Genomic DNA, 15,603 nt, shown 5'->3' on the forward strand with positions numbered 1-15,603 from the left:
CACTTTGACCTACATATTCTGCCTGTGAAAATAACAATGCAGTAAAATGGAGATATTTATCTTATGCAATTGCCATTATATCAGAGGCTATCTGAAACCTAACTATTACTATGTAATTTACTAATTACCACGATAACAAAGGCTATCGGAGACCAAATTATTCTTATGTAATTGCCGTGATATCACAGGCTATCTGAGACCAAATTATTCCTATGTATTCCAAATATTAATGAATCAGCATTTTTCTTCACTGAATGGGTCTACATTATTTTTACTCTTTATAGATAGTCCAAATTACACTGAATGGGTCTACATTATTTTTACTCTTTACAGATAGTCCAAATTACACTTAATGGGTCTACATTATTTTTACTCTTTACAGATAGTCCAAATTAGTCCAAATTACACTGAATGGGTCTACGTTATTCTTACTCTTTACAGATTGTCCAAATTACAAATTACACTGAATGGGTCTACGTTATTTTTACTCTTTACAGATAGTCCAAATTACACTGAATGGGTCTACGTTATTCTTACTCTTTACAGATAGTCCAAATTACACTGAATGGGTCTACATTATTTTTACTCTTTACAGATAGTCCAAATTACACTTAATGGGTCTACATTATTTTTACTCTTTACAGATAGTCCAAATTAGTCCAAATTACACTGAATGGGTCTACGTTATTCTTACTCTTTACAGATAGTCCAAATTACACTGAATGGGTCTACATTATTTTTACTCTTTACAGATAGTCCAAATTACACTTAATGGGTCTACATTATTTTTACTCTTTACAGATAGTCCAAATTACACTTAATGGGTCTACATTATTTTTACTCTTTACAGATAGTCCAAATTAGTCCAAATTACACTGAATGGGTCTACGTTATTCTTACTCTTTACAGATAGTCCAAATTACACTGAATGGGTCTACATTATTTTTACTCTTTACAGATAGTCCAAATTACACTTAATGGGTCTACATTATTTTTACTCTTTACAGATAGTCCAAATTACACTTAATGGGTCTACATTATTTTTACTCTTTACAGATAGTCCAAATTAGTCCAAATAACACTTAATGGGTCTACGTTATTCTTACTCTTTACAGATAGTCCAAATTGCACAGAATGGGTCTACATTATTTTTACTCTTTACAGATAGTCCAAATTGCACTGAATGGGTCTACGTTATTCTTACTCTTTACAGATAGTCCAAATTACACTGAATGGGTCTACATTATTTTTACTCTTTACAGATAGTCCAAATTACACTTAATGGGTCTACGTTATTCTTACTCTTTACAGATAGTCCAAATTGCACAGAATGGGTCTACGTTATTTTTACTCTTTAAAGATAGTCCAAATTACACTGAATGGGTCTACGTTATTCTTACTCTTTACAGATAGTCCAAATTACACTGAATGGGTCTACATTATTTTTACTCTTTACAGATAGTCCAAATTACACTGAATGGGTCTACATTATTCTTACTCTTTACAGATAGTCCAAATTACACTGAATGGGTCTACATTATTCTAACTCTTTACAGATAGTCCAAATTACACTGAATGGGTCTACGTTATTCTTACTCTTTACAGATTGTCCAAATTACACTGAATGGGTCTACATTATTTTTACTCTTTACAGATAGTCCAAATTACACTGAATGGGTCTACGTTATTCTTACTCTTTACAGATAGTCCAAATTACAAATTACACTGAATGGGTCTACGTTATTCTTACTCTTTACAGATAGTCCAAATTACACTGAATGGGTCTACATTATTTTTACTCTTTACAGATAGTCCAAATTACACTTAATGGGTCTACGTTATTCTTACTCTTAACAGATAGTCCAAATTGCACAGAATGGGTCTATGTTATTCTTACTCTTTACAGATAGTCCAAATTACACTGAATGGGTCTACATTATTCTAACTCTTTACAGATAGTCCAAATTACGCTGAATGGGTCTACGTTATTCTTACTCTTTACAGATAGTCCAAATTACACTGAATGGGTCTACGTTATTCTTACTCTTTACAGATAGTCCAAATTACACTGAATGGGTCTACGTTATTCTAACTCTTTACAGATAGTCCAAATTACACTTAATGGGTCTACATTATTCTTACTCTTTACAGATAGTCCAAATTACACTGAATGGGTCTACATTATTTTTACTCTTTACAGATAGTCCAAATTACACTGAATGGGTCTACGTTATTCTTACTATTTACAGATAGTCCAAATTAATCCAAATTACACTGAATGGGTGTACGTTATTCTAACTCTTTACAGATAGTCCAAATTACACTGAATGGGTCTACATTATTCTTACTCTTTACAGATAGTCCAAATTACACTTAATGGGTCTACATTATTTTTATTCTTTACAGATAGTCCAAATTAGTCCAAATTACACTGAATGGGTCTACTTATTCTTACTCTTTACAGATTGTCCAAATTACAAATTACACTGAATGGGTCTACGTTATTTTTACTCTTTACAGATAGTCCAAATTACACTGAATGGGTATACGTTATTCTTACTCTTTACAGATAGTCCAAATTACACTGAATGGGTCTACATTATTTTTACTCTTTACAGATAGTCCAAATTACACTTAATGGGTCTACATTATTCTTACTCTTAACAGATAGTCCAAATTACACTGAATGGGTCTACGTTATTCTTACTCTTAACAGATAGTCCAAATTACACTGAATGGGTCTACGTTATTCTTACTCTTTACAGATAGTCCAAATTACACTGAATAGGTCTACATTATTTTTACTCTTTACAGATAGTCCAAATTACACTTAATGGGTCTACGTTATTCTTACTCTTTACAGATAGTCCAAATTACACTGAATAGGTCTACATTATTTTTACTCTTTATAGATAGTCCAAATTAGTCCAAATTGCACTGAATGGGTCTACGTTATTCTTACTCTTTACAGATTGTCCAAATTACAAATTACACTGAATGGGTCTACGTTATTTTTACTCTTTACAGATAGTCCAAATTACACTGAATGGGTCTACGTTATTCTTACTCTTTACAGATAGTCCAAATTACACTGAATGGGTCTACATTATTTTTACTCTTTACAGATAGTCCAAATTACACTTAATGGGTCTACATTATTTTTACTCTTTACAGATAGTCCAAATTACACTGAATGGGTCTATGTTATTCTTACTCTTGACAGATAGTCCAAATTACACTGAATGGGTCTACGTTATTCTTACTCTTTACAGATAGTCCAAATTACACTGAATGGGTCTACATTATTTTTACTCTTTACAGATAGTCCAAATTACACTGAATGGGTCTACGTTATTCTAACTCTTTACAGATAGTCCAAATTACACTGAATGGGTCTACGTTATTCTTACTCTTTACAGATAGTCCAAATTACACTGAATGGGTCTACGTTATTCTTACTCTTTACAGATAGTCCAAATTAGTCCAAATTACACTGAATGGGTCTACGTTATTCTAACTCTTTACAGATAGTCCAAATAACACTGAATGGGTCTACGTTATTCTTACTCTTTACAGATAGTCCAAATTACACTGAATGGATCTACGTTATTCTAACTCTTTACAGATAGTCCAAATTACACTGAATGGGTCTACGTTATTCTTACTCTTTACAGATAGTCCAAATTACACTGAATGGGTCTACATTAGTCTTACTCTTTACAGATAGTCCAAATTACACTGAATGGGTCTACGTTATTCTAACTCTATACAGATAGTCCAAATTACACTGAATGGGTCTACGTTATTCTTACTCTATACAGATAGTCCAAATTACACTGAATGGGTCTACATTATTCTAACTCTATACAGATAGTCCAAATTACACTGAATGGGTCTACATTATTTTTACTCTTTACAGATAGTCCAAATTACACTGAATGGGTCTACATTATTCTTACTCTTTACAGATAGTCCAAATTACACTGAATGGGTCTACGTTATTCTAACTCTATACAGATAGTCCAAATTACACTGAATGGGTCTACATTATTTTTACTCTTTACAGATAGTCCAAATTACACTGAATGGGTCTACGTTATTCCTACTCTTTACAGATAGTCCAAATTACACTGAATGGGTCTACATTATTTTTACTCTTTACAGATAGTCCAAATTACACTGAATGGGTCTACATTATTTTTACTCTTTACAGATAGTCCAAATTACACTGAATGGGTCTACATTATTCTTACTCTTTACAGATAGTCCAAATTACACTGAATGGGTCTACGTTATTCTAACTCTATACAGATAGTCCAAATTACACTGAATGGGTCTACATTATTTTTACTCTTTACAGATAGTCCAAATTACACTGAATGGGTCTACGTTATTCTTACTCTTTACAGATAGTCCAAATTACACTGAATGGGTCTACATTATTTTTACTCTTTACAGATAGTCCAAATTACACTGAATGGGTCTACATTATTTTTACTCTTTACAGATAGTCCAAATTACACTGAATGGGTCTACATTATTCTTACTCTTTACAGATAGTCCAAATTACACTGAATGGGTCTACATTATTCTAACTCTTTACAGATAGTCCAAATTACACTGAATGGGTCTACGTTATTCTTACTCTTTACAGATTGTCCAAATTACACTGAATGGGTCTACATTATTTTTACTCTTTACAGATAGTCCAAATTACACTGAATGGGTCTACGTTATTCTTACTCTTTACAGATAGTCCAAATTACAAATTACACTGAATGGGTCTACGTTATTCTTACTCTTTACAGATAGTCCAAATTACACTGAATGGGTCTACATTATTTTTACTCTTTACAGATAGTCCAAATTACACTTAATGGGTCTACGTTATTCTTACTCTTAACAGATAGTCCAAATTGCACAGAATGGGTCTATGTTATTCTTACTCTTTACAGATAGTCCAAATTACACTGAATGGGTCTACATTATTCTAACTCTTTACAGATAGTCCAAATTACACTGAATGGGTCTACGTTATTCTTACTCTTTACAGATAGTCCAAATTACACTGAATGGGTCTACGTTATTCTTACTCTTTACAGATAGTCCAAATTACACTGAATGGGTCTACGTTATTCTAACTCTTTACAGATAGTCCAAATTACACTTAATGGGTCTACATTATTCTTACTCTTTACAGATAGTCCAAATTACACTGAATGGGTCTACATTAGTCTTACTCTTTACAGATAGTCCAAATTACACTTAATGGGTCTACATTATTTTTACTCTTTACAGATAGTCCAAATTACACTGAATGGGTCTACGTTATTCTTACTATTTACAGATAGTCCAAATTAATCCAAATTACACTGAATGGGTGTACGTTATTCTAACTCTTTACAGATAGTCCAAATTACACTGAATGGGTCTACATTATTCTTACTCTTTACAGATAGTCCAAATTACACTTAATGGGTCTACATTATTTTTATTCTTTACAGATAGTCCAAATTAGTCCAAATTACACTGAATGGGTCTACGTTATTCTTACTCTTTACAGATTGTCCAAATTACAAATTACACTGAATGGGTCTACGTTATTTTTACTCTTTACAGATAGTCCAAATTACACTGAATGGGTCTACGTTATTCTTACTCTTTACAGATAGTCCAAATTACACTGAATGGGTCTACATTATTCTTACTCTTTACAGATAGTCCAAATTAGTCCAAATTACACTGAATGGGTCTACGTTATTCTAACTCTTTACAGATAGTCCAAATTACACTGAATGGGTCTACGTTATTCTTACTCTTTACAGATAGTCCAAATTACACTGAATGGGTCTACATTATTTTTACTCTTTACAGATAGTCCAAATTACACTTAATGGGTCTACATTATTCTTACTCTTAACAGATAGTCCAAATTACACTGAATGGGTCTACGTTATTCTTACTCTTTACAGATAGTCCAAATTACACTGAATAGGTCTACATTATTTTTACTCTTTACAGATAGTCCAAATTACACTGAATGGGTCTACGTTATTCTTACTCTTTACAGATAGTCCAAATTACACTGAATGGGTCTACATTATTCTTACTCTTTACAGATAGTCCATATTACACTGAATGGGTCGACATTATTTTTACTCTTTAAAGATAGTCCAAATTAGTCCAAATTGCACTGAATGGGTCTACGTTATTCTTACTCTTTACAGATTGTCCAAATTACAAATTACACTGAATGGGTCTACGTTATTTTTACTCTTTACAGATAGTCCAAATTACACTGAATGGGTCTACGTTATTCTTACTCTTTACAGATAGTCCAAATTACACTGAATGGGTCTACATTATTTTTACTCTTTACAGATAGTCCAAATTACACTTAATGGGTCTACATTATTTTTACTCTTTACAGATAGTCCAAATTACACTGAATGGGTCTATGTTATTCTTACTCTTGACAGATAGTCCAAATTACACTGAATGGGTCTACGTTATTCTTACTCTTTACAGATAGTCCAAATTACACTGAATGGGTCTACATTATTTTTACTCTTTACAGATAGTCCAAATTACACTGAATGGGTCTACATTATTCTTACTCTTTACAGATAGTCCAAATTACACTGAATGGGTCTACGTTATTCTAACTCTTTACAGATAGTCCAAATTACACTGAATGGGTCTACGTTATTCTAACTCTTTACAGATAGTCCAAATAACACTGAATGGGTCTACGTTATTCTTACTCTTTACAGATAGTCCAAATTACACTGAATGGGTCTACGTTATTCTAACTCTTTACAGATAGTCCAAATTACACTGAATGGGTCTACGTTATTCTTACTCTTTACAGATAGTCCAAATTACACTGAATGGGTCTACATTAGTCTTACTCTTTACAGATAGTCCAAATTACACTGAATGGGTCTACGTTATTCTAACTCTATACAGATAGTCCAAATTACACTGAATGGGTCTACGTTATTCTTACTCTATACAGATAGTCCAAATTACACTGAATGGGTCTACATTATTCTTACTCTTTACAGATAGTCCAAATTACACTGAATGGGTCTACGTTATTCTAACTCTATACAGATAGTCCAAATTACACTGAATGGGTCTACATTATTTTTACTCTTTACAGATAGTCCAAATTACACTGAATGGGTCTACATTATTCTTACTCTTTACAGATAGTCCAAATTACACTGAATGGGTCTACGTTATTCTAACTCTATACAGATAGTCCAAATAACACTGAATGGGTCTACATTATTTTTACTCTTTACAGATAGTCCAAATTACACTGAATGGGTCTACGTTATTCTTACTCTTTACAGATAGTCCAAATTACACTGAATGGGTCTACATTATTTTTACTCTTTACAGATAGTCCAAATTACACTGAATGGGTCTACATTATTCTTACTCTTTACAGATAGTCCAAATTACACTGAATGGGTCTACGTTATTTTTACTCTTTACAGATAGTCCAAATTACACTGAATGGGTCTACATTATTTTTACTCTTTACAGATAGTCCAAATTACACTGAATGGGTCTACATTATTCTTACTCTTTACAGATAGTCCAAGTTACAACAATCAAGACAGCAATAGTCAGGTGAGTTAAATTTCTATGTTCAAAAGAGTAACTTTGGTATCAAAATATGGCTGCCTGGACTGGCATTTTCTCGCAGAAAGACCCTTCCAAAGGAGGAATCTGTATGGGATCTACAAGTTCAAGGTCATTCATTCATGTCGTTGGTGATCTTTTTTTAAGGTCAAAATCTCTGACCTGGCCCAATAAGTATAAAATAAAAAGATGTGGTATGATTGCCAATGAGACAACTTATCACCAGAGACCAAATGACATATATATACAACTATAGGCCATCATACTACCTTCAACAATGAGCAAAACCCATATCGCATTGTCAGCTATAAAAGGCCCCAACGACAAATGTAAAACATTTCAAATGAGAAAACTAATGGCCTGATTTATATATACTAAACAATGAACGAAAAAACAAATATGATATACAGCACAACAACTGAATTACAGGCTCCTGACCTGGGACAGGCACATGCAGAATTTGGCAGGGTTAAACTAGTTTGTTGACATCTCATAATATGTCTTTCAAAAGTGAAATTATAGTTGATTACATTATTTTATAATATATTTTAGTCTAGAGAAATGTTTCCTGGTTTGGAGAGACAATGGCGTGTCTATGTTTCAATACAGTTATTGTTTGCCTATTTGACAAGATTCTGCCCTGGTACAGATAAACTAAGGTAAGTTAAATATTTGAACAAATTCTTTTCTTCTTGGGAAATGTTTTTAAGAAGGATAAAGAATTTAATATATATTTCTTAATATAACTCAAGTATTTCTTCCTGAATCATTATGAAATGTTCATACTGTGTTAAAGATATATAATGACAACATACCCTCTGATTTTAATGATTCTCAGAGTAATTTTTGCAGATTTATGGGACTTAGCTTTAATTATAAAAATGTAAGCATATACTTCTTTCAAAAACTCAAGTTTGTCTTGACCTAATTACACTTTTGATTTCCATTTGCAGTCTTTAATCCTCAAAACTATGTTATTGTTCATGTGTCTCATGATTTCTTTTGAGTCCAAAAGAGCTCAAGCAAAAAAGACTTGAGAAACATAGATGAGCTTAAAAAAATCTTTGAATAAATGTGAACAAGATGATGCTTGGAATTTCTTGTTGAACCTTTTTTGATTAACATGTTTATTGTTTGATTTGAATTATTGTTTGTTATTGTGAATCATATAGAAAAATTAACCCATAGATTTAGCAAAAGATTGTTTCTTTTATTTCAGAACTAATGCTTTTGAAGTGATTGGTGTGGATGGTTCATCGACAGGTGTCATTCATTGTGATGACAGTCATTCATTAGCTGATTGGATCAGAGCAATATCCAGTAATATTTCATTTCTCATTTCAAAAATGGTAAGTGGTATTTCATAGAACCCATATACAATTGTGTCCTAGACCCAGTGAACATTGGGAGGAATCCCATATAATAATCACTGAACCTGTCCTGTCTTTTGATAGGAATATTTGAATATGGCATTTCCTGACAATTTTTTTTTTCATACATATTGTGTAAAAATTATTTTTCATCATTTCAGCCTGTGCAAGGATGGATTTTTTTTAATCAGTTCTAAGCTCTGATATAAAAAAGTCAAGCCCTATATTTTATTAAAGTCAACTTTGAGATGTTATACATTTAAATCTACGTTGATGTAAAGTTTCACATTAATGTGACATTATAAAAAGGTGGCATTGTATAACTGGTAAATGTACTGTATTGGCGACTCATGTGAAAAAAAGCTGAATGCTGTCAGTAGCTAAAATGTCTGAAAATAGTTTTTGTCTAGTCTGCAACTTCTGTCGCAGAAAGCGAGACATGCGGAAAGTGATCAGGCGGCGTTAACGAACTACTTAAAAGCTTAATATTTCAGAAAGTAGAAGACCTGGATGCTTCATACTTTGTATATAGATGCCTCGTGATATGAAGTTACGGTCTGTCATATGTTCATTGTCCTTGACCTTGTTTTCATGGTTCAGTGACTACTTGAAAAAAAAGTTAAGATTTTTCGTAATGTTAATTTCTCTCTTATTTAGAGTAATAGGATAACTATATGTATGTGCGTACCATGCAAGGTCCTCATGCCTGTCAGACAGTTTTCACTTGACTTCGACCTCATTTCATGGATCACTGAACAAGGTAAAGTTTTCATGTCCATACCTCAGATACTTTAAGCAATAGGTCTACTATATTTGGTGTATGGAAGAATTGTAAAGTGTACATGTCCAACTGGCAGGTGTTTTCTGACCTTGACCTCATTTTCATGGTTCAATGGTCAAAGTTAAGTTTTTGTGTCTGTCTGTTTTTCTTATACTGTATGCAATAGGTTGTCTATATTTGGTGTATTGAAATATTTTATGATGTACATGTCAGTCTGGCAGGTTTTATTTGACCTTGACCTCATTTTCACGGTTCATTGCTCAATGTTAAGTTTTTGTGTTTTGTTCTGTTTTTTTGTTAAACTATAAGCAATAGGTCATCTATATTTGGTGTATGGAATGATTGTAAGGTGTATATGTCTGTCTGGCAGGTATAAGTTTTCCTGGTTAAGTTTGTTTCTTATGGTTCATTGGTCAGTAAAGAGCTTTCATGGTTTGGTCCGTTTCTTGTGTACTATTAGCAATAGGTCAACAATATTCTGTGTATGAAATGATTGTGAAGTGTACATGTATTTCCAGCTTGGTTTATCTGACCTCATTTTCTTGTATCAGTTTTGTTTATGTTAATGTGATACTTGTATTAAAACTTTATATTTAGGACTATCAACATAAAACCAACGGTTAGTAAAGCAGGCGAGACATTTCGGTGTGTGTACTCTTGTTTAAAGTATATGTTCCCTTTAAAATGCATTACTAAAGAATGTTATGATTTGATAAATACATTGTTTTTTTTTAATTCCAGATAAGGATGAGTAACAGACTGCTGATACCAGAAGAACAGGTTGGTAGAAAAACTTAGGTGCCTGCAAACATGTTTAACCCCTCAACTTTCTGTATGTGCCTGTTCCAAGTCAGGAGCCGGTAATTCAGTGGTTGTCATTTGTTGCTGTATATTAGATTTGTTTTTCATTTATTCATGTTATTGTTTTGTTCATAAATCAGGCCGTTAGTTTTCTAGTTTGAATTGATTAACATTTGTAATTTTATGACCTTTTAAAGCTTGTTATGTGGAATTGGTTTTGCTCAATGTTGAAGGCTGTATGGTGACCTATAGTTGATTACTTCTTAGTCATTTGGTCTCTAGATGAGAGTTGTCTCATTGGCAATCATACCACATCTTCTTATTTTAATATTAACCCAAATTCACCATACTTGAAATTAAGGTAAATTTTCAGTACTTTTTTACCACACCTGCCACTCAAAATACCCTGAATGTAATTCCTATTTGTGATAGTAAAAAAAATATGTAACAACTGGATGATTCAGGTAGGCGATAATGGTAGCCTTTTCTTCCATACTTTTGTCCATATGGTATGGTTGGACAGGTATGACGGCTCATTTTGAAGTTTTCACAGTTGATGTTAAATATTTCGGGGTATGAAGTGCAATTAAATTTTCACGTATTGTGAAACCCCAAAGGCCCAATGTGAAGAGGCTTTGGCAAGCAAAACGTCCCTTTTTTTCTCTCGCAAAATTGAATTATCTGTAAATTCAGTTCTTTACAAACGTTTTATAACTCCAATGTTTTTACATCCTTATTGTACAGTCTTTTGTTCTTTAAACCAGGAAGTTATAAACCACCAAAGGAATGATTTTTTTCCCACAAAACAAAAAAAATAAATTAAAAAATAGTATTGCGACTGTATAAACATGTTTTCTATTTTTAGATACTGATGATGAATTGGATGCATGAACGAGTTTCACCATCATTACACAGACCAGCATGGAAACCTAAATTTGTAGCTTTAAAAGGACCAGATATTTATCTCTTTGACTATCCACCAGTAAGTTACATCAGAATCTTTAAAATAAAAAAAAAAAAACTAGTATGGGGTAGAAGAGTTAAAATTGAAAATCTGCAAGTAGGATAAACCCTGCAAGGTTCAGAAATATTTGTTAAGAATCATAAAAGAACTTCTATTTTTTTGTTAAATTAATCCTTTGACATGCTTGATTGTCTTTTTATTTTTGAAACTGCTGAAACTTAGAATTTGAAAAGAAAGGAGAATATTTTTTATGTTTAAAAGTACTGAAAAAACAACACACTGATCATTTAAAAAAATCAATTCAGGAGGACGTATTTATACAAGAGCACTGCTCTTGTTTCCTAGTACCAATTTTTGAATTACTTTTTAATTTCGTATTTATTTACTCTTGTAGCTATACAGAACAAATTCTTTAAATTCTTTAATAAAAACAGTTACACTTTTTAGATAGTTAAATTTTCGTAAACAGTATCTGTATGCAAAATATTCATTATATTCTGAAAAAAGACTGAAAAATAGATAGAAGTTAAGAGGCATTTCTTCTTGTTTGTTGGAGGGTTCCAATTATGACTTTCTAAAGACATAGATATCCTTTAGCATCTACAATTGTCTGTTTGATATAGATAAGTTTTAGAAAAGGGATATGTTGATGGTTTTAAAAGTAATTGCGGCAAATTTTTATCTGAAGGAGGTCTCCCAAACCACTAGAAGATGATACAAAAAAAAACTTGCCATAGTCAAGTTATAAACCTCTAGTAACGAAATATAGCTTACCAGAATATGTAGGTCCTCACAAAATGCAGTTTCTATAGCAAAAAATGAGTTGATTTAAAGACCTATACTATTAATTGCCGTAAAGATTTACGTTATAAATTTTCAGATGCAAACCAGAGACTGGGTTAGATGTGACACAGTGTTCAAAGTTTATGAATGTATGCTGCAGATTTGTAAGGTACAGTTGATCAGGGGAAAAGTTGTTTCTACTTTTCTGTCGCTATAGATTTAAAAAAATTCTAATAATTGGAAAGATTCTAATTCTGATGCTAATTGATTGTTTAAAATTCTGCTTAATATTGACAGTCTGCATGAGGTAACAAAATGTGTAAATATTTAAATATTTAAATGTTCAAATATCCTGCTTATTTATTCCATTCCAGAAGTAACTATACACAGATTCAGTAAAGATTCTACCTTAAAAATAACATTTTGTTGAATTTTAAAGAGTTAAAGTAAATACTGGTTTTATTACAACATATATAATATTTTGAGATTTTTGGAGTTAAATTTTTCATTCAACATACATGTAACAAGTTCTTCTTGCTGTGTATTGATTACAGTGTAAAATAGTTTTTATTAATACTAATATCTGATTAATGTTTGACCGCTCAAATTAACAACCACAATAATTTTTATACGACTGCAAAAAATTTTTGCGGTCGTATATTGGTATGACGTTGGCGTCGTCGTCGTCGTCGTCGTCGTCGTCTGGCGTTGTCCGGCGTCGTCCGAAGACACATTGGTTTTCGCACTCTAACTTTAGTTTAAGTGAATGAATCTCTATGAAATTTTACCCAAAGGTTCAATACCACAAAAGGAAGGTTGGGATTGATTTTGGGGGTTATGGTACCAACAGTTAAGGAATTAGGGGCCAAAAAGGGGCCAAAAATAAGCATTTTTGTAACTTCCAGACATAACTTGTGTGTTAGTGTATGAATCTCTCTGACATTGTACCACAAGGTTCCATATCACACAGGGAATGCTGGGATTGATTTTGGGGGTAATTGCCTAAAAATATTAGGAATTAGGGGCCAAAAAAGGGGCAAAAAACAAGCATTTTTCCAGTTTCATGACAATAACTTGTGTGTAAGTGTATGGATCTTTCTGAAATTGTACTACAAGGTTCCATATCACAAAGGGAAAGCTGGAATTGAGTTTGGGGGTAATAGCCCAAAACGTTTAGGAATAAGGGGCCAAAAAGGGTCCAAAAATAATCATTTTTCTAGTTTCCAGACAATAACTTATGTTCAAGTGTATGGATCTCTGTGAAATTGTACCACAAGTATCCATATCACACAGGGAATGCTGGGATTGATTTTGGGGGTAATTGCCTCAAAATATTAGGAATTAGGGGCCAAAAAAGGGGCAAAAAACAAGCATTTTTCCAGTTTCATGACAATAACTTGTGTGTAAGTGTATGGATCTTTCTGAAATTGTACTACAAGGTTCCATATCACAAAGGGAAAGCTGGAATTGAGTTTGGGTGTAATTGCCCAAAACGTTTAGGAATAAGGGGCTAAAAGGGGTCCAAAAATAAGCATTTTTCTAGTTTCCAGACAATAACTTGTGTTCAAGTGTATGGATCTCTCTGAAATTGTACTGCAAGGTACCATACCACAAAGGGAAGGCTGGGATTGATTTTGGGGGTAATTGCCTAATCTAACCGTGTATTTATATTCTTAATTTTTGGTCCTGTTTTCAAATTGGTCTACATTAAGGTCCAAAGGATCCAAAATTAAACTTAGTTTGATTTTAACAAAAATTGAATTCTTGGGGTTCTTTGATATGCTGAATCTAAACATGTACTTAGTTTTTTTATTATGGGCCCAGTATTCAAGTTGGTCCAAATCGGGGTCCAAAATTAAGCTTTGTTTGATTTCAACAAAAATTGAATATAAGGGGTTCTTTGATATGCTGAATCTAACCATATATTTAGATTTTTGATATTTGGGCCCGGTTATCAAATCGGTTCACATTGAGGTTTAAAGGGTCCAAAATTGAACTTTATTTGATTTCATCCAAAATTGAATTCTTGGGGTTCTTTGATATGCTGAATCTAACCATAGATTTAGATTTTGGATATTGGAATACCACAAAGGGATGGTAAGAATTGTCTTTGGGAGTTATGGCTCAAACCGTTAAGGAATAAGGTGCAAAAAAGGGGGGAAAAGGGTTTCCAGGTTAATGGACAATTACTTAAGTACAAAACATAATTTAAAAGGCAGTGTAAGGTTGGTAATTGAAACTCATTTCAATATCTCACCTAAACTGCTTTTAAATTATGTATATTGGAAATTTGCCAAAAACTTTATTATTAATAAATTCCATTGGAAATTTGCCAATAACTTTAGTTTAATGAACTTCTTTGGAAATTTACCAAAAACTTTATTTTTAATAAATTTCATTGGAAATTTGCCAATAACTTTAGTTAATAAACTTCATTGCATTTTTTCTAGTTTCCAGACAATAACTTGTGTGTAAGTGTATGGATCTCTCTAAAATTGTACTGGGGGGGGGGGGGGGGGGGGGATTTTTTTCCCCAATTTTTTGGGGTTCATATTTTTTTTCTTCAAAGTTTTTGTAATCTTCAGTTGCACAGTATTGCGCAATAACAAGAAATCTCCAATTGCACAGTATTGCGCAATTTCACAGTATTGGGCAATAGCAAAAAATCTTCAATTGCATAGTATTGCGCAAAAGCAAGAAATCTTTAATTGCACAGTATTGCGCAACAACACAGTATTGCGCAATAGCACAGTATTGCACAATAGCACAGTATTGCGCAATAGCAAGAAATCTTCAATTACACAGTATTGCGCAATAGCAAGAAATCTACAATTGCACAGTATTGTGCAATAGCAAGAAATCTTCAATTGAAAATAAATACAAATCTTTTAACCAATTTCAATGGGATTCATTTAAAGTCTTTAATTTTTGGGGGCTCTTACCTTGTATTACTTTTTTGGATATTGGGCCCCATTTTTAAATTGGTCTACATTGAGGTCAAAAGGGTCCAAAATTAAACTTTGTTTGATTTCATCAAAAACTGAATGATTGCAGCTGTATGATATGCTGAATCTTATTGTGTATTTAGATTTTTTATTTTGGGCCCTGTTTTCAAATTAGTCCATATTAAGGTTTGAAGGGTCCAAAATTAAACTTTTGATTGATTTCAACTAAAATAAAAATTTTTGGTGTTTTTTTATATGCTGAATCTAACCATGTTGTTAGATTTTGGATATCAGACCATTCTA

At 32.5% G+C, this 15,603-nt stretch overlaps 1 protein-coding gene across 1 annotated transcript in view; it reads left to right on the plus strand.

Annotated features, from left to right (window-relative positions):
- The window catches only part of LOC127732096 (gamma-1-syntrophin-like), a 44,465-nt gene that overhangs the window by 6,725 nt on the left and 22,137 nt on the right, over positions 1-15,603 (plus strand). Inside the window, exons 5-10 of the mRNA XM_052241150.1 lie at positions 7,607-7,644; positions 8,209-8,315; positions 8,876-9,005; positions 10,549-10,587; positions 11,474-11,590; positions 12,453-12,524. Of these exons, the coding sequence (XP_052097110.1) occupies positions 7,607-7,644; positions 8,209-8,315; positions 8,876-9,005; positions 10,549-10,587; positions 11,474-11,590; positions 12,453-12,524 (503 nt within the window). The remainder of the gene's footprint in view (positions 1-7,606; positions 7,645-8,208; positions 8,316-8,875; positions 9,006-10,548; positions 10,588-11,473; positions 11,591-12,452; positions 12,525-15,603) is intronic.

The sequence above is a fragment of the Mytilus californianus genome, unplaced genomic scaffold (assembly GCF_021869535.1).
Source record: "Mytilus californianus isolate M0D057914Y unplaced genomic scaffold, xbMytCali1.0.p SCAF_22, whole genome shotgun sequence".
NCBI lineage: Eukaryota > Metazoa > Mollusca > Bivalvia > Mytilida > Mytilidae > Mytilus > Mytilus californianus.